Source organism: Rhamphochromis sp. 'chilingali' (assembly GCF_963969265.1).
Source record: "Rhamphochromis sp. 'chilingali' genome assembly, chromosome: 12".
NCBI lineage: Eukaryota > Metazoa > Chordata > Actinopteri > Cichliformes > Cichlidae > Rhamphochromis > Rhamphochromis sp. 'chilingali'.
In genome coordinates this window covers 18,582,485-18,608,054 of record NC_137939.1, presented here as the reverse complement: position 1 = coordinate 18,608,054, position 25,570 = coordinate 18,582,485, and the positions used below count along the sequence as shown (strand labels likewise).

Genomic DNA, 25,570 nt, shown 5'->3' with positions numbered 1-25,570 from the left:
TATAAAAAGACCATAAAATTAGCCATCCATAGTTGTGAAAAGAAGTGACACTGGTTTCAACTCAGGAAATGTCTCACATGTTATTCACATTGTCAAAGTAACCTTCAACATTTTCCCAAAAACACAGTGTAATAGCATCACCAACTCATAACCTATAAACACAGTTTTCTTCACACATAAACCCAGTAATCCTGTAGTAGAAAAACATCAACCAGTTGTGTCCTGTTATAAATCACATGATCAAATCACATGAAGATCTGTAATACTGTAGAAAAGAGCATGCGTCACGCAACCGCGGATGTTGCTGTCATTTTTCTGCTCCTGTAAAAAGAAACACATAGATTCATCCGCAACTTTGTCAGGTGGGGGTTAACTTCGCACAGTCATGTTACGTCAGTCAAGTCTTGTCAGCTTTTGTCAACTTTTACCAGTCAGTCAGTTTTTTTTTCTTTCACTCATTTTCCATTCATTCATTCATTCATTCATTCATTCTTTCTTTCTTTGCTGATAGTGGAACCTATCGTAGCATTTCTTTTCCACCCTCAGCAAAATGACGTTATTTTTTTAAAAAAAAGAAAAAAGAACTTTAGATCGGATTACCTCGCTGAATCCTTTTTGGACAGGAACTTACTTTCTAATTGTAAATAAGTGACTTTTCCTGAGCCCATTGTAATGTGGAGAAACTCACTTGCAAAAATGTTCTCAACGACGTGTCATGTAGCGCTTTTGTTCTAATCGTGCAGATCTGCTCAAATGACAGAGATTATCAAACAAAACTTCCAGTGCACTGTGAAAGTAACAAAATAAAAAGGCCTTGTTAAATCATGACACATTCTCCTCATCTCAGGAGGGTAAATCATACCAAACCTAATTGGTAGGCTCAACTTTGCAACCAAAGAACAATCATCAGCTAGATTAATTCCAAACCATCCATCAGCCACACAACATACAACATAACCCTAATTTCTTATTTGATATGAGTTTAATCCCCAGGTCTGTGATTTTCACTCATTTAGGCCACAGACCCATTTTATTCAGTTTTCCCTTTTCCCCCTCATCATAAAACATGTGACATGTTGTCATGTACTTCACAAAAGAAGTTTGTTCTTATGTATTCAGAGGTGTGTATCTGGGTGCAGGACTCACTTGCACATCAAAACAGGAAACTCAGTGTTTTAGAGTCTCCACTCAACACACAACAAATTCCAACACATTCCATTCACTTGTGCTAGAATTCAGTCACCTTTCCTTAATCTAAGAATGATCAACTAATTTGCATATCAGCTATTAACCCACCAAGTTGACAGGACAACAGAAATGAATGTTCAAAAATATTATCACAAAAATAGAATTCCCTCATACAGTAAATTAATTGTGCTGCATCAATCAAGCAGAAAGCATCTCGCAATTTACTATATTTGTCATTTGTCTGTGTCTTTTGATGCCTTTAGTTAGTAAGAGGGTTTCCAGCAATAAAGCTGCGCTTTAAGTTGAACTTCTGTGTCTGAGTCCTGCATTTTGGATCCACCACTCCTGCTTGCCCGCCTGCCACACAGCCAACCATGACAGAACGACGCAACCATCAAATGGATCCTGCGGACTCACGGTCTCAGTATCTCGCGCAGTTGTGGAATTACTGCCGGGGCATAATCCATGCTGAGGACACCCCCAAGAGACTCATTCAGGTGTTTTTTTTTTGACAACTTTTTGTCGTCCACCCTCTGCACAGCTGGTTTTTTGGACTTTAACAGATTAAAACAACTAATAACAGCTCTGAGGGCTAGGATTTGCTTCGAACTGTTTGGCATGGGCGGTCCAGGCAAGGAAGGGTCAGCTACCCTCCTGGAAGCCCTCGCTGCCTGGTATTCTCAGCATCAGCATCCTTTCCCATCAAGATTTATCACGAAATCATTCGATCCTCCCTTAAGAGAGAAACTGCATCCTCGCTGCCTTCACCCCAGTACACCAGTGTCACCTGTGTCTCCAGTAGCTCCAGTGCCGCCTGTAGCGCAGGCCCCAGTAGCTCCCGTGCCGCCTGTAGCGCAGGCCCCAGTAGCTCCCGTGCCCCCGCTACCCGTAGCTCTGGCTCCAGTAATAGCGGTCTCACACATTCACTTTTTGCAGGGAGAAAATTTAAGGTCCAGTCAGGGAGTTTCTCGCGCTTTAGCTGCTTCAGGCACCGTTCTGCACTCCAGGGCTTCCCCAGAGGCTAGGTCTCAGTCCCCAGCTGATTCTGGACCCCTGAAGATTAAGCAGCCCTCAGAGAACAACTCCGTGTCAGTGCTGTCTGAGCAGGGCCAGTGCTCAGCACAGCACCCATTGCCTTCGTGTCTGCCAGAGGACTCCATGCCTGCTGGCTTTGTGATGGCTTCTGCTGGAGGGTCCAAGGGGCCCGTCCAGCCTTCATCTCGTGTCTGCGCTGGAGGGTCCGAGGGACCGCTCCGGCCTTCGTCTTCTGTTTCCGCTGGAGGGTCCGGGGGGCCCGTCTGGCCTTCGTCTCCTGTCTCCGCTGGAGGGTCCGAGGGACCGCTCCGGCCTTCGTCTAGTGTCTCCGTTGGAGGGTCCGAGGGACCGCTCCGGCCTTCGTCTCGTGTCTCCGCTGGAGGGTTCGAGGGACCGCTCCGGCCTTTGCTTCCTGCCTCATCAGCTGGGGGGCCCGAGGAGCCCGTCCAGCCGCCTGCCTCGTCAGCTGGGGGGCCCGAGGAGCCCGTCCAGCCGCCTGCTGCAGCTTCCTCATCATCCTTGCCTGCTGCAGCTTCCTCATCATCCTCGCCTGCTGCAGCTTCCTCATCATCCTCACCTGCTGCAGCTTCCTCATCATCCTCGCCTGCTGCAGCCTCATCTTCAGCCCCGCCTGGCCTGGCCTCGTTTGGGTCTGGAGCTAAACCACTGGCTAGGCCACTGGCCGGGCACCATTGCCGTCGTGGGCGGCCCCCGGACCACCTGAGCGGCCGCCGTTGCCGTCCGCGCGGCCGGCCCCCGGACCCTCGTCGCCTGAGCGGCCGCCGTTGCCTTCCGCACGGCCGGCCCCGGACCCTCTTTGCCTGAGTGGCCGCCGTTGCCTTCCGCACGGCCGGCCCCCGGACCCTCTTTGCCTGAGCGGCCGCCGTTGCCTTCCGCGCGGCCGGCCCCCGGACCGCCATCGCCTGAGCGGCCGCCGTTGCCTTCCGCACGGCCAGCCCCGGACCAGCGCTGTCGCCGTTGCCTTCCGCACGGTCGGCCTCCCGAACTGTTTGGACTCCTGTGCTGTCGGCCCCCGGGCCGGCCCCCTGGACTCTTCTGTTTTGGATTCCATTTTTCTTGGGCTGTGGTGTGTTTCGTTTCATTGGTTTTTTTGGGTTGGGACTCGTGTTTTGTTTTTCTTTTTGTCTTTTGGCCTTCTGGTGCTCCTGTTTTGTTTTGCCTCGATACGTGTGTTTGCTATACCATATATCAGTAAGAGCAGATATAACCTCTCTCCTAAGTTGTGTGTGCATGCCAGAGTGCTCTGGGAGGCACACAGAGTCTCCACAGACGGAGTCCACACCGAGACAGCACCGGTGGGCGGCCACGTGGTCCGCGGCCGAGACGAGACAGTTCAGGCGGGCGGCCACGTGGCCCGCGGCCGAGACGAGACAGTTCAAGCGGGCGGCCGAGTGGAAGGTGGTGGCGACCACTGAGCCGGTCCGGTGGGCGGCCGCAAGGAAGGCGGCGGCGGCCACTGAGCAGGTCCGGTGGGCGGCCGCGAGGAAAGCGGCGGCGGCCACTGAGCAGGTCCGGTGGGCGGCCACGAGGAAGGCGGCGGCGGCCACTGAGCAGGTCCGGTGGGCGGCCGCGAGGAAGGCGGCCGCAATGACGACGTCCAGAACATGGCTGACGTGACGACGCGGCAGCCGCAGGACCAGGCGAAGCAGAAGCTGAGGCCGAGGCCTGACCAGGCGAAGCAGAAGCAGAGGCCGAGGCTGGACCAGGCGAAGCAGACGCTGAGTCTGAGGCCGGACCAGGCGAAACAGCCGCTGAGGCTGAGGCCGGACCAGGCTAAGCAGACGCTGAGGCCGACGCCGGACCAGGCGAAGCAGACGCTGAGGCCGAGGCCGGACCAGTCGAAGCAGAGGCCGAGGCCGGACCAGGCGAGGCAGCGACTGAGTCCGATGCCGGACCAGGCGGCGCGGAAGCCTCTGGCTGGAGACAGGCAGGGCCAGTAGGCGCGGAAGCCTCTGGCTGGAGACAGGTAGGGCCAGGCGGCGCGGAAGCCTCTGGCTGGAGACAGGCAGGGCCAGTAGGCGCGGAAGCCTCTGGCTGGAGACAGGCAGGGCCAGTAGGCGCGGAAGCCTCTGGCTGGAGACAGGCAGGGCCAGTAGGCGCGGAAGCCTCTGGCTGAGGAGCGGCCGGGCCAGCGGGTGCGGAAACCCCTGGCTGAGGAGCGGCCGGGCCAGCGGGTGCGGAAACCCCTGGCTGAGGAGCGGGAGAGCTCACAGCTGGCTCTGGGTGCTGTGGCTGCAGGTCTGGGAACTGAACAGGATGGTAGACGGGCGACTGGGAGACAGGAGGCGACTGGACTACAGACTGAGCAGGAGCAGACTGGACTGACTGGACTACAGACTGGACCGGAGCAGACTGGACTGACTGGACTACAGACTGGACAGGGGCAGACTGGACTGACTGGACTACAGACTGGACAGGGGCAGACTGGACTGACTGGACTACGGACTGACTGGAGGGGACTGGAGGACAGGAGACGGAAGTACAGGGGGCTGGAGTGAAGGCTGAACAGCAGGTGAGGGAACTGACTGGAGTGGAGGCTGAACAGCAGGTGAGGGTACTGACTGGAGTGGAAGCTGAACAGCAGGTGAGGGAACTGACTGGAGTGGAAGCTGAACAGCAGGTGAGGGAACTGACTGGAGTGGAAGCTGAACAGCAGGTGAGGGATCTGACTGGAGTGGAAGCTGAACAGCAGGTGAGGGAACTGACTGGAGTGGAGATGCTAAGGGATGAACAGAGGTAGGCGAGGCTGACGACGGAGCTGAGGTTGGTGTGGCTAATGGCTGAGCTACAGACTGAGCTAGTGACGGAGATAAAATTACAGCTTGGGCTAGTAAGGCTAGTGCCTGGGCAGGGGACAGTTCAGCTAATCTAACTAGGGATAGTGCGAGGGTGTGAAAGGCTGGGTCAGGAGGTGGATGAAGTGGTGAGGTAGCAGGTGAACCGGTTAGCTCTTCCAAGCCTCTAGGGAGGTCTGGCTGGGTTCTGGCTGCCCTCAGCCTGGGCGCTGGGACAGGCACCCCCACCCGAGAAACAGAAGCAGGTGTGGAGGTAGACTGGGTCACAGCTGCCCTCGTCCTGGGAGCTGGCACAGGTTTGGGTGTAGGCTGACTGATAGGGGTGGAAATAATGACTGGGTGGGTGAATCTGCCAAGTTTCTCAGGGATTATGCTGGTCCTTCTGCCACCACTATTTACAGTCTTTGGGGGAGCAGAGCAGAACAAATCTTCCCAGTCCACAGAATCCTCCAGGAGGGAAACATCCCATGAATGAGAGATGGGTTTATGATTGGTTTTAAGTGGAGAGTCAAATGAGGGTGGAAAACAGTCACTGGAACTCACCACCGGGAATTGCTGGAAATAGTCCATTTTATGGCGGCGTGTGCGCCGCTTTCTCCGGGAGGAGGAAGCGGGCCGGGTACACGTCCGAGCCTCTGGCACGGGAACCTCTGTTGAGCCGAGGTGGGAGGCGGAGCCGCTGTGCCGTGGCGAGGTTGAAGGTCCGGTGAATGAGGCAGGTGACGTGTGAGCGAGGAGCGGACTCGCGAGAGAGGGAGCCGCCGAAGCGCGGCGCGAAACGCCCACTCTCCGCGGCAGATGCTCCGGTGCAGGTGAGGCAGCAGGTGGGAGAACGCGGTGTCTCCGAGGTCCGCCCAAAGCCAGGCGAGTACCCTCGAAGATGTGCTCTCGCTCCGTGAAGAGCCGCTGTTTCTCCTTGAGCTTTTCCGCACACAAGGAGAGCGCTACCTCCTGCCCCTCGTAGAGGTCCGAGTCCGCTGGGTTCCAATCGTGTCTTCGTGGCACGGGTCGTGTCATTCTGTCAGGCGTTGTGTGGAGGCGAGGAAGAAGGAACCCAAACGCAGGACTGGCAGGTAGGTGAAGGTTTATTATAGGGAGTGGGTGAACAGAGGGTGAACGGACACTGACTGGCTGGACAACTGAACGGCTGACTGAACTGAGGGAACACACGGGAAGGACAACGTAACATCAATGACACGACAGTAAACGGGTAGAAACAGAGTGCTTAAATACACAGACTGATGAGGATGATAATGAGAGGCCGGTGGGTACACAGCTGAACATAATCTGGCTAATGACACAGGAAAAGCAGGAAGTGAGCACATGGAAGTGGCAAAATAAACTGAACATGAACAAAACTGAAAACACTGGGTCACCGACCCAGGAACCCTGACAGGACCCTTTTAAATTTTAGTTGAACACCCCTGTCTGCTAGTTTGGTGTGGCATGTTTAATGTTTACTGACACCAAACAAAATTCTACAACAAATATTTGTATCTTAAGGAAGACCCATTGTATATATGAACAAACTGGGAGCCATTGGATCAAAATATAAAATATCAAAATTTTATTGTCTTAGGAGGACAAGTCATCTTCTTTTATACACTCTGTTTTTATGTAAAAATGTTTCAAAGTTGTAGTAATATTTACAGCCTAAACATGTTCCCCCAATCAGAATTTTGTCCAATGTTTAGAGCAAATAAAAGGTATTACATAATGTCTGCTAAAACATGTGTTTGCACACACACACACAGAAATTTTGATATTTTATTTTTATGTTACTGGAACTTTGGAGGCCAGGTCTGCTACAACATGTGCCACACACACACACACACACACACACACACACACACACACACACACACACACACACACACACACAACACAAACAAAGAAAGTGTAAAGTTTTTATTCTTTTGCAGGAACTTGGGTTACCTTTGGAGGTCAGGTCACAGATGAGGTAAGAGACAACAAATACCTTTTACTTCCGCATGTAAATTCAATCTCATTGTGAAATGAATGGACCCCATGTAGCCTCAGGTGACAGTTTTGTTGTGCTCTATTTGCACAATACATCCTTTTTTTTCTTTATGTTGGGAGATCAGCTTTTCAGCTGCTTCTCCACTCAACTCTGTACTCAGCCACTCTCTCGAGCCTCTGCGTCACTGAAAATAGGGAGAGTCTACGGCGTTATTTTTGTGCCACTATTCTGAGCGCACATAAAAAAAATTTGCAGGTGTTGCATTTTGAGGAGAAATTTATTTTGAGCGAAGAAAAGCTAAATTTGAGTGAAAAAATTCATTGCTGTGTGCAAAAAATGTATTTCAGTGTTTGCTGTTATCCATACACACACACACAATAGCAGCTCCTCTCGCTCAGTTTTTGCATTTGCGCTTGCTCGCATTGTGTTGCTTGCACTCTCAACATTTCTGCCCATGCGCGTTCAACTTTGATTATTCTATTCTATTCTATTCTATATATTTGTATGGCTCCTCCACTTTAATCAGGTCCAACATCCCCCGTGGAGAAAATTCTGTGAAGGCCTGGGGCACCTCTTGCACTCCAAAACAACAGAGGGTCTAACCAGCAATCCCAATTGCATTCATCCTCATGAATGAAATTTCGAATTTTAAAGTCTTATCCAGCCGCTTCACCACCCTATCAGTCTGAGAGTGGTAGATGCTGGTCCGAAAAGATTTAATGCCCAGTAATTCATACAGCTCTTCCAGTGTGCGAGACATGAACGACATGCCCTGGTCAGTCATTATCACAAGATTACCTGAAACAGCGCTTGCGCTACATTCATTGCAGAAATGGTGAGCAGCAGCACTGCTTCCAGGTATCCCCTTGCATAATCCATCAGAACTAATACAAAGCAATAGCCGTGTGCACTCCGGTAAAATAGCCTGATGAAAACCATTCCAATGCACCACCCCTCCACTGCAGCAGAGCCACAGACCAGACCCCTGCCACACTCATGTTTAAGATGGTGTTCCTATGATTCAGATGAATATGCAATTTCTGAGACAATCATGAAATGACAGCAAATAAGAATGATCTGGTACTAACTGTGACTTTGCAAAAATTATAGTTGTTGTCAACAAGCATGTGCTCCCTTAAGCATATTACTAAAAATCTAGATTTAAAATTATCCATCGCTTAAAGGAGAGGTTTAAGAAGTATGCATTTCCAGTTTGTCATTTTAATATTTTGTTTTGTGTCATAAAGAAGTATAATTGAGGAAGAACAGAATAAACAATGTCAGAGCCCCACAAAATGACTTCCAGTTGACCACTGTTATAATTTTCTCTGATAAAAACAATCAGAAACAGACTTCATGAGGGTGACCTGAGGGCCTGATGAAATGGCCCCTTGGCTCACTGGCCAGATTGTGGGACCCAATTGGCATTTCCCATAGAATACCAGAACTGGCAGGCCCTCCACTGGCACCCTGTGCTTTTCACAGATCAGTGAAAGCAAGTACCAGTACCAAGATCTAGCTGGACAAGCACAAGCACAAGAGCACTGTCAGAAGCCATAAGAAGGTTAAGGTCAAGGTCAAATTTATTTATAGAAGTAGACGACATAGGTCAATATAAACAACTTAAACAACAACTACAACTGTTAAAACCAAAATGTTTTGGTCAAAGCGTGTTAAAAGCCAGACCATGAGACTTCCGGTCTGTCGGGCCGAGTGATGGCTGTGTAGAGTAAACACTCCCAACTTTATTACTCTTTTCCCCAACTTATCTAACTTGAAACCTAAAAAACTTGGACTGTAAGTGCTGGATACCTTTTTCCAAAACAAAAATGCCCAGAAAACTCAAGAAAAAGAACATAAGTGAACGTAGAGAAGTGGGATAAGACGCCTCATCCCAAGCTAGTAGTAATATGGAAGAAGAGCAGCAACCTGATGCAAATGCTAATGTGAAAGACCTCCCCCCCTACTAGGGATATGATATTAAAAGAACTGCGTGCTTTCAGAAAAGACACAAATGAGTAGTTTAATGCCATAAGGGAGGATGTGAATGACATCGGCAAAAGACTTGATGAAGCAGATGGATGCATAGTGGAGAACTTGAATCTAGGTTTTGGAGGAGTTGCTAATGGAATTAGCGATATGAGACAAAGCTGATGGATCTAGAGTAATGTTCATTTCGCAAGAATCTCAGAATATACGTCGTGAAGGAAGGGGAAGGACACATTTCCATCGGAGACTTTTTTGGAAAAGACATTGGGTCTCTCTTCTCCCCCCGCGCTGGGGATTGAAAGAGCTCCCAGTACTGTTGCTGAGACAGTACTGGGACGGAACCCTGCCACGCTCATTTGTTGTGAAATTCGCAAGTTATCGTACCAAGGAGGATATTCTCAAGAAGGCTTGGCAGGCTAGGGTGCTTTATTTTCCAAGCCCCAGGATACATTTAGACAATGACTATGCTCTGGAGATACAATGAAGAAGAAGAGAATATGCGGCAACGAAGAAGGTGCTTTGGGACAATAACATCCGCTTTCAGTCCCCTTTCCCGGCCAGGCTGAGAGTGTACTACAGTGATGGAGCAGTGATGTACAACACGGCGCATGAAGAGACTACAAATATAATGAAGAGAGGATTATCGGTAGACGTGAAAGACAGGGCTACACTCTTGGACCAAATAAGACAGCAGACTTGGCAAACAAGTGCGAAGAAGAAACAGTGAAATATGATCCAAAAGCAGGGCTTCAAGGAGCGTCTTCAGGCATTTAGGCACCAGTGTGACTGTGGGTAATTAGGCTACTTGAGATGGAGCATCATATTGGAGGTAAATTTAGGACTATAGAGATTTAAGAGTAACTGAGATCACAGACTATATTGATAAAGATGTTTTAGTTATATATTTTGATAATTTCATAACATGAGCATATAAAAGTAGATTAAAGTTGGGTCACTCATATGCGTAGTGAGCTGGACTCTACAGACCATTGTGCTTTTGGCCTTTGGGCTAAAGAGGGCACTCTTCCACAAGTGGATAGAAGAGCTTTTCCCTCACCAATTACAACTAATATAATGTTTTTGTTCTTGGGAGTCAATGTGATTGTATGTTTTTGCCTTATAGTGTTCTTTTTCACACGTGTTGTTTGTTTGGGGTTTTTTCTCCCCAGGAGTGTACTTTTCGATTTCTTGTTATTTACAGAGCTTAAAATCACATAATGTTGTAAAATACAGTCTCGTAAGCAAAGTAGTGTCATACAATGTAAATGTCTTGGGGAAACACATTAAAAGAAGCAAAATCATGTCAAAATTAAAAAGAGAAGGAAAAGAAGTTGGCATTTCACAGGAACCCTACCTATCACAGCTAGAGCATGAAAAACTTAGGAAATGGAAATTTAATTAGTATTCACCTTCTTGTCCTCGGGGCTCCAAAAGGGGTGTGGCAATTCTAATATCAAGCAGGAGGGGAGGTTTGTGCTAGTAAAGGGATACCTGGAGGGTACACTGATTACTTTTATTAATATATATGCTCCCCCAGGATCAGAGTTAAAATTCTTTAACCTCCTAAGACCTGAACTCTTTCACGGCATGCATTTTTAATTTCTCTTTGATATTTGGGCTGATTGGGACCCGATGAATGTAAAAACAAAGAATTACCAGATTTTTTTACCTGATTTTTGTTCCTAAGAAAAATGAGAACCACATACAGGGAGTGCAGAATTATCAGGCAAGTTGTATTTTTGAGGAATAATTTTATTATTGAACAACAACCATGTTCTCAATGAACCCAAAAAAACTCATTAATATCAAAGCTGAATGTTTTTGGCAGCCTGGGATCGAACCACCGACCTTCTGATTAGTGGCTGACCTGCTCTGCCACCTGAGATACAGCCACCCATAAATCAGGTGAACAAGGTGGCCATGTCATTAGTTTTTCTTCTTTTATACCCTTTCTTGCCAGCCATGCTGTGGAATACTTGGACGCGTGTGATGGAGCATTGTCCTGCATGAAAATCATGTTTTTCTTGAAGGATGCAGACTTCTTCCTGTACCACTGCTTGAAGAAGGTGTCTTCCAGAAACTGGCAGTAGGACTGGGAGTTGAGCTTGACTCCATCCTCAACCCGAAAAGGCCCCACAAGCTCATCTTTGATGATACCAGCCCAAACCAGTACTCCACCTCCACCTTGCTGGCGTCTGAGTCGGACTGGAGCTCTCTGCCCTTTACCAATCCAGCCACAGGCCCATCCATCTGGCCCATCAAGACTCACTCTCATTTCATCAGTCCATAAAACCTTAGAAAATTCAGTCTTGAGATATTTCTTGGCCCAGTCTTGACGTTTCAGCTTATGTGTCTTGTTCAGCGGTGGTCGTCTTTCAGCCTTTCTTACCTTGGCCATGTCTCTGAGTATTGCACACCTTGTGCTTTTGGGCACTCCAGTGATGTTGCAGCTCTGAAATATGGCCAAACTGGTGGCAAGTGGCATCTTGGTAGCTGCACGCTTGACTTTTCTCAGTTCATGGGCAGTTATTTTGGTTTTTCCACACGCTTCTTGCGACCCTGTTGACTATTTTGAATGAAACGCTTGATTGTTCAATGATCACGCTTCAGAAGCTTTGCAATTTTGAGACTGCTGCATCCCTCTGCAAGATATCTCACTATTTTTGACTTTTCTGAGCCTGTCAAGTTCTTCTTTTGACCCATTTTGCCAAAGGAAAGGACGTTGCCTAATAATTATGCACACCTGATATAGGGTGTTGATGTCATTAGACCACACCCCTTCTCATTACAGAGATGCACATCACCTAATATGCTTAATTGGTAGTAGGCTTTCGAGCCTATACAGCTTGGAGTAAGACAACATGCATGAAGAGGATGATGTGGACAAAATACTGATTTGCCTAATAATTCTGCACTCCCTGTATGAGGATATTCGTTTAAAATTTTGATAGAACAGTAGCAGTATAATGTCCTTGTAAGTGGGTATCAGGCCCTTGTAGAGCAAAATTAAATATTTTGGTCTAAATAACCCAAAATGTGATGTCCACATATGTGGACGCCAGGTCTTAGGAATTGAATTGATTGAACTGATTGTTGTTGTCACAATCAGTGGGCGCAGACCGTGTGGAGGGTGTTTGGAGGACCCAGTTGCGGACACAGACGAAGGAGGCAAAACCTTTATTGAACTCAAAGTGAGCCTTTATTGGGGCCAGTAAACAGTAAAGCAAAAATAACCAAACATAAACTATGGCAATGACCTTAACAAAGAGCCTAAACTGGGAAACAGCTAAAGACTAAGACAAACTAAGACTCTAACTTGAACTGTACCTATGAGCTATGAACACGACATGAAAAAGCAAAGAACAGAATTCTGGACTGGCACATGAAAGACTATGAAAACATGACAGGAGCAGATTACTATGAACATGACCAGAACAGAGACTGAAAAACTATGAATCAGTACATATAGCTAGAGTGACAGGAATGGTAACAGACGACGTGACACAAACTGAATGAAACACAGGGACTAAATACCCACAGGGATGATCAGGAGAAGTGGAAAGGAAGAAGAACAGGTGACACATGGACCTAATGACAGGACAGGGGAAGTGAAACTAGATACAATGAACAAAGAACACCAGACTCTTTTAAAATAAACAGGAAACATGGAGACATAGACATGACACGAACTTGACAACAAGGACAGGTAGACACATGGACCAAGGAGACTTAGTATAGGGGAGATGACAAAAACAACTAAGAAACAAAGGTCTAAACTGCAACCTAGAAATTAACTAGATGAGCTAAACTGGAACACAAATGAATACAAAACATACATAAAAACTCAAACACAAGACATTTTAATTTTGGGAGGGGATTTCAATGTTCGACTCAATCTATCCTTAGAATCTTCAAACCTACATGACCCAGGACTAAACAAAATAACCAAAAATGTTAAATTAATTTTAAAGGATTTAGGGCTTATAGATGTTTGGAGAGATTTAAATCCCATAAAACAGGATTATACTTTTCTCTCTAACCTGCATTCATTCTATTCTAGATTGGACTATTTTTTTATGTTCAAAAAAGACCTTAACAGTGTGGATAACTGTAGTATAGGAGTGATGGATTTATCGGACCGTTTATAGCATCCTTCCATGCAATTGCGTTTGTCCCTAACCACCGGAAACCCTCACGTTAACTTTTATCGAGTGGAAAAAAGTTAGCGTTCATCCTTCAGCTGCACTGTGCTAATGTTATGCTAACATAGCTGTTTTGCTAGCGATCACATAGGACATCATTATATACCAGTTAGTCCAACTTCAGTAACCCTACAAAAGTCACTGCTGTTTAGTTTTCTGTCTTAATTTATTTTGGAAGTGATAGCGTTTTAATTTTTTCAGAAATCTCTCAGTCAGAACATGGCATATGATGTTTAGGTGGAAACTAGCGAGCTAACTTCCTGCTAACTTCTAACTCAGTTGAATTTAATATATTCTGTTTTCATGGATGCCTGGATGTTAAACTTAATTGTTACACCTGGTAAAGCAGCAACACTGATCATTTTATTAAAGATGAAAGAATTTAGACGGTTTTTAACTCTCAGTGATGCCGCAGTGTTCCTTTGACTTTGGGACCTGAAGCAGACATAGTTTTAGACCCAGCTTACTCCGCAAGGCTCCTGACTACGGCAGCCGTAGTGCTCCGGCAATCCATTAAGCGGTGCGCCTTCATAGCTTACCAAAGTCGTACTAAAACATTTTCTAAAACATTTTTTGACAGATTTCTGTCGAGGTCAGTAAGCACAACCAGAATTCATACACTGTTGATTTTTCAGGAAATTAAAGGATTTTAAGTGTGCCTTATAGTGTGTAAAATACGTTATACAGAAGAAAAGAATATATCGCGATATATATTGTTACCGCGCATGCTTCAAATTATACCGTGATATGGATTATAGGCCATATCACCCAGCCCTACTATGAGACAAGAGGGCAATCAGCAAAACTATTAGCCTATAAGTAAAAAAAAAAACAATTAGAAAAGATAATTTACAAAATGAAAGAACCTCAAATAAACAGTATACTGTATAAATTGGAAGACATCCAGCTAGCTTTTCTAACATTCTACAAAGAACTATATGCACAATCTAGAGTAGATGATAAATGTATGATATCCTTCTTGGACTCACTCAACTTACCAAAGGTGACTGAAAATCAAAATGCAAACTTAATCAACAAAATATTCGAAATTGAAATTAAGAAGGCTATCTCAAACTCAAAAACAAATAAATCACCAGGACCGGATGGATTTCCAACATTACATATAATTGACTATGTAGTTAAACATAAAAATCAGAGGGTTCTTATTAGTTTAGATGCCAAAAAGGCTTTTGATCAGTTTAATTGGGAATTTTTATATACAGTTCTGGGGAAGTTCGGGTTTCTTCAGTCATGGTCATTCACGCATTATATAACTGCCCAAGGGCAAGAATTAAAGTTAATGGGGCACTTCAAAATCTTTTGATCTACAGCAGGGGTAGGCAACCTTTTTGATGATGAGTGCCATCTAAAATTTCCTCTGAAGTCAATGTGCCATATAATTGCATTAGCAATAAATTTAATAATGCTCTATATTAACAGTTACACACTATATAGAACAACTTTATAGAATTATATTCTTTCGCAGATGTTGGCAGCTATCAGCAAATAGTTATCAGCTATTTTGAAACAAAAAAAGACACTTTTTATCCAGTGTCCAGCGTTCAGACTACCTGATGACACTCATGTGAGAGAAAATCTGCTCACACAGACATGTAGAGCCAAATACTGTCAATAAAGGCCTCTGCAATGTTCTGAAGACAGTTAAACTTGTCAGGTAGTGATGTCCAGCAGGAGAAAATGCAAGCTCCATGAACATGCACAGCTGTGGATTCCAGCTGCATCTGTAGTACTGCAAAATTTGACCCCCACAGAGTCGAGCTTTTCAGTTCAATCAGCTGCATTTCGATGTCCTCTGTGTCCAGGCGGTTAATGCGAGACAAACCCAGTTGTTCATTAAACCTTTCTGGTTTGATTAGAAATTAAAACATTGGCTTCATGTCACAAGTTAAATTTTCCGGATAGGCAATGAGAGGGTGAAGACGCGTATGCCAGCAGCTCCTGCACCTGATTTGATGAAATTGCGATAATCATCAAAGGAATACATTTTTCTCCTACAAAGTAATACAGGGGTTGTGAAGAGTTCATTCTTCTCCAAATGCCACCAAAAAAACCAAATCCAAAGCAAGCAGCAACCGAAACGGCCGACTTTGGCGTGGCCTCGGCTGAAAATGACGGCATTAAAACCGGCACACCAGCCATCTCCGCATTTGAGGAGTATACACAAGGTAACAACAAGTGCTGTCAACGATTGCTTCTTTGGACACCAAGATAACTCAAATGAAAGCAGACATTTGTGATACCCTACGCGGGGAAATTGCGGGCTGAGGGCTGAAAATGATGAGACCATCTCAGCTTTGAGAACCGTAATGGAAAACCATAATGTCCAGCTGAAAGATTTATCAGAATCGGCGACAAATACTTCGAACTCCGTGGTGAAATTAGAAGAAAAAGTCAAACAACTTTCTAACAAAGTGGAACAATTGTCTGAAAAATGCATTGACCTGGAAGGGCGTTCAAAGAGGAACAATATAAGGTTAGCCGGGGTACCTGAAGGCAGAGAAAATGGACAGCATGTTAGAGATTTTGTGGCAAAGCTGTTACGAGATCTATTGGACCTGGATGAAACTCCGCTGTTGGACCGAGCACACAGAGCCCTGCGAGCGACCCCAGAAGATGAAGCCCCGCCACGACACTTGATTGCAAGGATACATTACTACCACACCATGGAAGAAATACTACGAAAAGTTTCTACCAGAAAGAATCTGGGTAGGGCGGTGGGGGGGGGGGGGGGGGGCGAGGGTTGGGGCCCATATCTTGACTGCATAAGTATGGAAAGTAATAGAATTAAGCCGCCTTAATTTATTCAAATGCAAGACAATGGAAATGTAAAGAATGTGGATTTAACCTTTTGTACATGGAATGTGAAAGGTGTAAATGAGCCTATTAAGAGAGGCAAAGTGTTATCACACTTGAAACCTCTTAAAGCGGATATTATTTTTTTACAAGAAACTCATCTGAAAAATGCAGCTCACAATAAACTTATTGTGTAGATGGATGAAACAGGTGTATTATTCAACATTTTCTGCTAAAACTAGAGGGGTAGCTATATTAATTAAGAAAGATACCCCGTTCAAGCATACTTCCACCATAGCTGACAAGAATGGTAGATATGTATTAGTGACCGGGGAGCTGCACGCTACTCCGATTACCCTACTGAACATTAATGGGCCTAACCATGATGATCCAGAGTTCTACAGAAAGGTGTTCAGCTTAATTCCGGATATACCTAATGGTAATTTAATAATTGGAGGTGATTTCAACTTAGTGTTAGACCCATACTTAGATAAATCCCTCTCCAAAAGAACTACATCGTGTAAAGGTAGCAACTTTATCAAAACATACATGAACAATATGAATATCTGTGATGTGTGGAGAACTTTAAATCCATCAGGCAGAGAGTATTCCTTCCACTCTCCTGCACATAACAGTTATTCAAGGATTGACTATTTTTTGGTGGATGGAAAAATGCTCTCCCTAGTTCGTAATGTAACCTACCACAATATTATTATTTCTGATTAATTGCCCTGCCACCTGCTCCTTTGCACTTAGTGATCTCACTAAAGCATGCAGGACTTGGAGATTCGACCCACAACTACTGAGTGATTTAAAATTTCAACAGTATATAAGTTCTCAGACCTCTTTATTCTTTGATATAAACGATAATGCCGAGACCTCACCAGGCATATTATGGGAAACGTCTAAAGCTTATATTAGGGGGTCTGTGACAAAGTGGGTGAGAAGACCATTTGTCTATATTCTATATTCTTGTTTTGATTTAACCATATTTCACATGTAATCTGCAATAGGCAAACCTCTACTATCCCGGGTTTGTTTATGTTCTGCACTTTTACAGATTATATAATATAACATCTTGGTTTAAATCAATTCATACAAGTTTGTTAAGTTAACATGTTATTTATTTCAACTGTTAATTTGTATTGTTTAGAACTTACCTTACCTACCTGTCTTGCAGAAGCAAAAGGAGGAAATGTAGTTTTACTTCCTGCTTTATACCTTCTGGGTTCATCTGAGGTCACAGGAAGAGACCAAGTGCAGAAGGGGAAGAATTCTTGTAATTTAATAAAGTTGATTTTAGAGGGTTTATAAAGAAATAGATTTACTGTTGTGATATGTATTGATTACACCACAGAGTTTATGTTGCCAGTCAAGAGGAGTAGTAGAGGATTGAATATAATCATGTTCATCTTACCTACCTACTGAATGGAATAGTCCAGAGGAGAAATTGTTTGATTAAGTGGACTATTTAAGCAGACGAACTCAGGTGTTTCGAGAGAAAGGTTCAGGTCAGTGTAGCTGTGTGCAGTTTGACCTTAATTTCCGTTGATGTAAGTTCAGTTATGTTTATTTGAATTGAGTTAATTATAGAGTTGAGTTTCTTATTTGTTTCTTTGTAAAAATTGTTTGGGCCACAAAATGGTGAATAAATCACTTGCTACACTGGACAGTAGTGATGGGCAGATGAAGCTTCATGAAGCACTGAAGCTTTTCATCCAATTGGTTCACCCCAGCACAAAGCTTCTTGAAGCTTCATTTGCTCTAGTAGGACACCTACTGGACGTAAAAATATTAGTTGGCATGAATTTGAAGAGTGTGGCCTTTTGCACACAGCCTGTAAATGTCAACAACAAAAGGAGTGTGTAAAACATGTATATTGTAGTGATGGCAGTATACTGTGTATATTTATACTGGCAGTATGGAAAATGATTATTTGGAAATGCTTAAAATGGAAATGATCATTTACTGTGAGGTGTGGTTGGGTGTGGACAGTGGTTGTGCTCTTTAACGTTGAGGTATGGACAGCTACACACTGAGGCCTCAGTCCTGCCCATATTTTATTCAGTAAAAACTAAATATTCACTGCTTTTATAACCTTTAGTGGGGAGAACATAGCTAGGATTTAATGATTTAACAAATCTTTTGAATCCTTTCCTCCACAATGCTAAATGGCTGGGAGTCCTCAATCACCATGCTAACCAGGTCTTCATCTATTTGAGATTGTTCTCCTGAGGAAAGACAATAAAGACAAAGCACAAATATAAATATCACACACGTAACTTATTACAGCTGTATAATATTGTTATATCATTTAGTAACATTACTGCATGCTATATTACCATGGCATTTGATGGCTCACCTGGTCTTGCTCCACAATCGCTGTTCCCCTTATTCTCATGCAAAGCTCTGTAGTGCCTAAGCATGGATGAGGTGTTGTTGTTATATCCCAGCTCCCTGGCACATAGCAAACACTTCACCTTGTACAAAAGTAAAGCCGCGTAACATAAATTGTATTGCACCATCAGTGTTATGAAAATACATCTTCTGTAGAAATTTACATACCTTGTTGGGAGGAATAAAATCAAAATGTTCCCACACAGGGGAGGACATCCTCCTCTTCTTAGCTGGCTCCATTCTCTCCTGACTTTCTCTCCTCACTCTCATAAACCTCCAAACTGTCTCCAAACTCTCACTAACCGCAACTCTCCATCAAACACCCACATTTTGATTGAAGTCTGAGGGGTTTGTATCGCTGTCATAGCTCGCGGCAAAGTTTGAACCGCTTCATGAACCAGTCACGTGGTACAGCCGGGCAGCGAGGCTTCGGACGTCATCGTTTTCAGCTCCTCCCATAAATGAAGCAAGCCTCGATACGCGCATCACGGAAACGCCCCCTCAATTACTCGACACACGCTTCAAAGCCTCGATACAGAACGTCACATCACTACTGGACAGCATCAGTCTCCTGCACTTCTTTGACCGCTTAAGTCGAGTCCTACCACAGGGTCCATAATATCATATCAAGCTTCACGGAATAAAAATAATAAACTAGAACAGTTAAAATTAGAAAAAATAATCCATGATTTGGATAACAATGCAAAGGCTCCCTCTTTAGATAAGTACAACACTATTTGTGCATTAAAATATAAACTAAACCAGATATTAACTAGCAATATTAATAGAGCGTTCATTTTTGTAAGACAGAAGTATTTTGAATTTGGGGATAAACCACACAAGTTGTTAGCTAGACAACTAAAGAAGTTAGAAAATGACAGAACGATTCACAAAATTAGATCACGTAATGGAAACCTGGTCACATCGCATAGAGATATTAATGATAACTTTAGACAGATTTATGAATCTCTTTTTACCTCTCATCCCACTGCAGGGCCTAAAGATATGCAGGATTTTTTAGATAAGTGTGATCTTCCTGTGTTAGATCAGGTGAATCGCAATATTTTGAATGCCAAGATTAGAACTGAAGAAATCACTAAATCTATTGGTTTATTAAAAAATGACAAAAGTCCAGGTCCAGATGGGTTAGGGAATGAATTCTACAAACACTTCAAGATTAAACTTGTTCCATATCTATCTAAACTGTACAACCATGCATACAAAGAGGGCACCCTAGCACCAACTTTGAATGAAGCAATTATTATAGTACTCCCAAAAAAGGTAAAGTCTTGGAGGAAGTGGGATCATACAGACCTATTTCTTTATTAAACTCAGATCAAAAAATCCTGGCTAAAATACTAGCGAGTAGACTTAATACGGTAATAGATAAACTGGTACATCCAGACCAAACAGGCTTCTGTCAGCGGTGTGTGTGGAGGCGTGGAAGAGATGACCCAAACGCTGGACTCACGGTGCAGAAATGAAGAGGATTTATTGGAGGGTGAAAGAATAAAGCAGGAACGATGGAGTAGCTGGCTGGCTGACTGACTAACTGAACATACTGGCGGAGAGACACATTACCATCAGACGTACATCAATGACACGACAGAGAACTGGTGAAACCGAGGAACTTAAATACACAGGTTGAACGATGACAATGATTGGAAGCAGGTGAGTACAGGGCTGAACATAATCTGGCCGAGATGAGACAGTTCCGGTGGCCGGCCACATGGTCTGTGGCCGAGATGAGAAAGTTCAGGGGGCCGACCGTGCGGAAGGCAACGGCGGCCACTCAGGCGAAGGCGGTCCGGGGCGGTCCGGTGGTCGACCACGCCGGCGACGAGGAGAAGGCGGCCGAGGAGCAGCTGCAGGAGGCGGCACGGGAGCCGGCGGAGGCTGAGGAGCAGCTGTAGGACCAGGTGAAGCAGAAGCCGAAGCCGAGTCTGAGGCCGGACCAGGCGAAGCAGAGGCCGAGGCTGGACCAGGCGAAGCAGAGGCCGAGGCTGGACCAGGCGAGGCAGAAGCAGAGGCCGGGCCAGGCGAGGCAGAAGCAGAGGCCGGACCAGGCGAGGCAGAAGCAAAGGCCGGACCAGGCGAGGCAGAAGCAGAGGCCGGACCAGGCGAGGCACAGGCCGAAGCTGGACCAGGCGAAGCAGAAGCAGAGCTAGGTGACAGCGAGGCAGCCGCAGCGGGCTCCTCGGGCCCTCCAGCTGACGAGGCATGAGGCTGGTGCGGTTCTCCTGAACCCCCAGCTGACGAGGAAGGTTGCTGGACGGGCTCCTCGGGCCCTCCAGCTGACGAGGCATGAGGCCGAACGGGCTCCTCGGGCCCTCCAGCTGACGAGGCATGAGGCCGGACGGGCTCCTCGGGCCCTCCAGCTGACGAGGCATGAGGCCGGACGGGCTCCTCGGGCCCTCCAGCTGACGAGGCAGGTTGCCGGACGGGCTCCTCGGGCCCTCCAGCGAAAACGGTCTCAGAACCAGTGGGCACTGGAGCCCCTGGCACACACAGGACAGAACCAGCAGGCTCTGGGTGCTGTGGCTGCAGGTACGGGAACCGAACAGGATGGTGGACGGGCGACTGGACTACTGACTGGACAGGAGCAGACTGAGCTACAGGTGACTGGACAGGAGCAGACTGAGCTACAGGTGACTGGACAGGAGCAGACTGAGCTACAGATGAGTGAACTGACGGGGCAGGAGCAGACTGAGCTACAGGTGAGTGAACTGACGGGGCTGGAAGCTGAACAGCAGGTGAGTGAACTGACGGGGCTGGAAGCTGAACAGCAGGTGAGTGAACTGACGGGGCTGGAAGCTGAACAGCAGGTGAGTGAACTGATTAGGCTGGAAGCTGAACAGCAGGTGAGTGAACTGATTGGACTGAAAGCTGAACAGCAGGTGAGGGAACTGACTGAATTGAAAGCTGAACAGCAGGTGAGGGAACTGACTGAATTGAAAGCTGAACAGCAGGTGAGGGAACTGACTGGAGTGGAGATGCTAAAGGAGGAACAGAGGTAGGCGAGGCTGACGACGGAGCTGAGGTTGGTGTGGCTGATGGCTGAGCTAATGACGGAGATAAAATTACGGCTTGGGCTAGTAAGGCTGGTGCCTGGGCAGGGGACAGTTCAGCTAATCTAACGAGGGATAGTGCGAGGGCGTGAAAGGCTGGGTCAGGAGGTGGATGAAGTGGTGACGTAGCAGGTGAACCGGTTAGCTCTTCCTCGCCTCTAGGGGGGTCAGGCTGGGTTCTGGCTGCCCTCAGCCTGGGCGCTAGGACAGGACAATAACCTGCCTCAGTACTACATGGAAGCTCCTGTCAGTGTCACGGCCTGGGGGTTCAGCTGGTCGCTGATCAGCTGTCTCCCCCTCTTTCTCTCTTCTCCTCTCTCTCGCCAGGGCTGAACCCATTATGGGTTCACGCCCTTGGCCCACGCCCTCGGAGGAAGAAACACCTGCGCCTCATCAGTGTGGTATTTAAGACGGGAAGCAACGGCTGGTCTTCGCTGGATCGTTGTGAGAATCGCGTCAGTGAAAGTCGAGCGCCCCAGCAAGTATTTTCCCATGCAGTGTGTGTTTAGCATTTAACAAGCGTCTCTTTGTGTACAGATTCCCTGGACTGTTTACCTGGTGTGCGAGTGGATTCGTGTCTGGATTGTGTGGAGAGAAACGAGCGTGTTCCCCTGGATTTTCCACGGACCCCTGCCCCCCTCACCTTTTGTACATAGGACTGCCCCGCACCCTTGTAAATAGCACTGCCCCGTATCTGTGTATATACACTCATTGGACATTGTTCTGTAATAAATTCTCTTGTGTACATCATCCCCGGAGTCCTACGCGTGAGTCCACCTTGTACGTCGTGACAGTCAGGCATCATATCGGCTAAGATGAACAGGCACATGGGTCAATACATGAGTGGGGCACGGAAAGGGATTGGCAAGAATACCAGAGGCGCAAAACACCAGCTACTGGTAGACAGGCTGCAAGACCAGACTGACCAACCTGTGCACTGCCTGGATTGATTACAAAAAGGCCTATGACTCAATGCCCCACAGCTGGATACTGGAATGCCTAGAATTGTACAAGATCAACAGGACCCTAAGAGCCTTCATCAGGAACTCAATGGGGATGTGGCGTACAACACTAGAGGCCAACTCCAAGCCCATAGCACAAGTCACCATCAAGTGCGGGATCTACCAAGGAGATGCTCTGTCCCCACTGCTGTTCTGCATAGGCCTGAACCCCCTCAGTGAGATCATTAACAAGACTGGCTACGGATACCGACTACGGAATGGAGCAGTTGTCAGCCACCTCCTGTACATGGATGACCTTAAGCTGTATGCCAAGAGTGAACGAGACATTGATTCACTGATCCACACTACCAGGCTATACAGCAATGACATTGGAATGTCGTTCGGACTGGAGAAGTGTAGTCGAATGGTAACAAAGAGAGGGAAGGTAGTCAGAACTGAGGGGATTGAACTACCAGAAGGCAACACTGGAGACATAGAGGACAGTTACAAGTACCTGGGGATCCCGCAGGCGAATGGGAACCATGAAGAGGCCGCTAGAAAGGCTGCAACCACCAAGTACCTGCAGAGGGTCAGGCAAGTCCTGAGGAGTCAGCTGAATGGTAAGAACAAGATCCGGGCCATCAACACCTACGCCCTGCCCGTGATCAGGTACCCTGCTGGGGTAATAGGCTGGCCAAAGGAGGAGATAGAAGCCACTGACATAAAGGCAAGAAAGCTCCTTACCATGCATGGAGGGTTTCACCCCAAGTCCAGCACCCTGAGGCTGTACGCTAAGCGGAAGGAAGGGGGGCCGGGGACTGGTGAGTGTCAGCACCACAGTCCAGGATGAGACAACAAACATCCAAGAATACATTGGGAAGATGGCCCCAACTGACCGAGTGCTCAGTGAATACCTCAGGCAGCAGAAACCCAAGAAAGAGGAGGGAGACGAGGAACCATCATGGAAGGACAGGCCCCTGCACGGTATGTACCACCGGCAGATAGAGGAGGTGGCTGATATCCAGAAATCCTACTAGTGGCTGGACAATCATTACCTTCTGGAATGTTTTAAGCCAGGCACCCACACCTCCACTCCGCTGCATCTCAGCCACTATCGCTCTGGCAGCAACGGCGCTAGAGCCAGAGCAGGGGAGAACAAACCATTTTGGGAGGGGGGTAGGGGTTATCTATACTTTTGTTGTTAAAATGTTCCATCTCAATTAAGTACTGTATGCTTTTTATATTTTTAGTAGTGTGTCCCACAAACAGCAAATATTGTCAAAAAAAGTAAGAAATCTTGGGTGGTTCTTTGATTCCCGACTATGTTTGCTACCCTACAATCCGTCCTGCTTCCTTGGAGAGGAGGTTCGTACACCACAGAATTCTTCAGGGCAATGAAGGATTAGGCTAAGTGCAGTGAGATTGTATCATATATATATCCTTGATCATAATTGATCAGTGGTCCATTGTGGTATCAATCAGACCACTGGTCTTTGATAATTATGATTGACATGGCAGCACTGAATGCACATGTGCTGTATCAAGCATGCACCGGGACAAAGGAAAGACGGGTGGACTTCCTGGTGGAGCTGGATTCATCATTGCTGGGAAGAAGGCAAGAAAAGAACAGTTGCTTCGGACACAACCCTCCACACCTAGCCCTGGAAAAAGAGCCATGTGTCAGGTCAAACACAAATGCAAGAACAATCATGCCACTGTGCGATGTATTCACTGCTACAGATACACATGTGGTAAATGCAGACTACAGATACCATGGCAGTGCCAGGATTGTGAGCGATTGCTGAAGATGTTGAAATGTACTCACTCACTTTTTATTATTATTTGTAAATATGTGTACAAATGGTTGGGGTTTTTTTGTACTGTTTTTATCAATAAATCTCAGCAACAAAGGAAATACACCCATGTCTGTTGATTTCTCCCTAAGATGGCAAACTGAAACACAAGTTTCCTTGTGGCTCAGGAAACTAACCACTCCAAGTTGGTGACTTTTGGGGATTTATTTTCCTGGATGATTGAGAATGCATCAAGACGAACACAAAAGGAAGTTCACCGCTTTTAGCAGCTCCCCCCCCCCCCCAGACAAACAAAGAGGCAGTTGGCAGTTAGAAATTAGCAATCCTTCACACACCCCCACTCCCCTCCAGAATTCTCAGGTAACAACCTAATTTACATATGAATGACTAGCCAATTTAGCTTCCACTTGGCTGAACCAGCCATTTGGCTTGTTGGGTCTAAAGTCAGACCCCGCTGATCCCAGAACTTATTCCCGTGAAAGAAAAACAAGGCAAACGGCGATCGATCGTTTTACTCGCAAGGGAGGCCTTGTCGGTATCTCAGCTCATCACAAATGACCCCGACGACGGCCCCCTCTCGCTCCCTTTTATTGACAACGTTCACACAATAAACAATAGTTTACAACACATACCTTCCCCACGTAACCCCCCTTGGTTACAAAAGACAAGGCACTGGGTGTGTGTGTGTGTGTGTGTGTGTGTGTGTGTGTGTGTGTGTGTGTGACCCTGCTGATCAAAGGGTCATATAACATATGACGCACAGCAGGAACATCCTTGGTCATAAAGAGGGTAGTCTCCCCCACACCCTAGATGGTTCACCCTAGATAACACAGTGAAGCCATACAAAGGGGAGGAAGTTTGCCAACATCAAACAAGGGTGTTCCTGTGATAAAAAAACACTACCACCCCCCCTCCCAGAATCTTAAGGATCTGGGGAGGGGAGGACTAAAAGAATACTTTAAAACTATGTACAAATGATAAACATAAAAATGACAAACATTTAACATTTCAACTTAATATGGCTGGTGGCGGGTTCTAAAGGTAGAAGCCTGGGACTTCCAGTAAGGGGGGAAAAGGGGGCACAGAGTTGCTAGATTGCAAATCTCTCATCTGCTAAGCGCCGCAGCAAACATCGGCACCGAGTTGCCAGGTTCTCGGCTACTCATCCCTCCTCTGCTAAACTCCACAGCAAACGTTGGCACCAGGTCGTCAGGTTCTCAGCCACCTATCCCTCCTTCACAAAATTCTGCCGAAAACCTTGGCACCGAGTTGCCAGGTTTCCAGCCTCTCACGCCTCCTCGGCTAAACTCTGCAGCAAACCTGAG

The 25,570-nt window shown here is 46.4% G+C and overlaps 1 protein-coding gene and 1 long non-coding RNA gene across 2 annotated transcripts in view; one reads left to right on the top strand and one right to left on the bottom strand.

The window, feature by feature from the left end:
• The window catches only part of LOC308407823 (voltage-gated potassium channel subunit beta-2-like), a gene marked incomplete at both ends in the record, with an annotated part of 254,708 nt that overhangs the window by 28,622 nt on the left and 200,516 nt on the right, over nt 1-25,570 (top strand). The window contains one exon of the mRNA XM_080899720.1: nt 6,962-6,999. Coding sequence (XP_080755846.1) covers nt 6,962-6,999 — 38 coding nt within the window. The remainder of the gene's footprint in view (nt 1-6,961; nt 7,000-25,570) is intronic.
• Nucleotides 18,018-18,748, bottom strand: LOC308407824. Its single transcript, XR_013973732.1, has 3 exons — nt 18,591-18,748; nt 18,388-18,505; nt 18,018-18,256 (listed from the first exon to the last, which is right to left on the bottom strand). It is a non-coding gene; the product is annotated as an uncharacterized lncRNA (long non-coding RNA).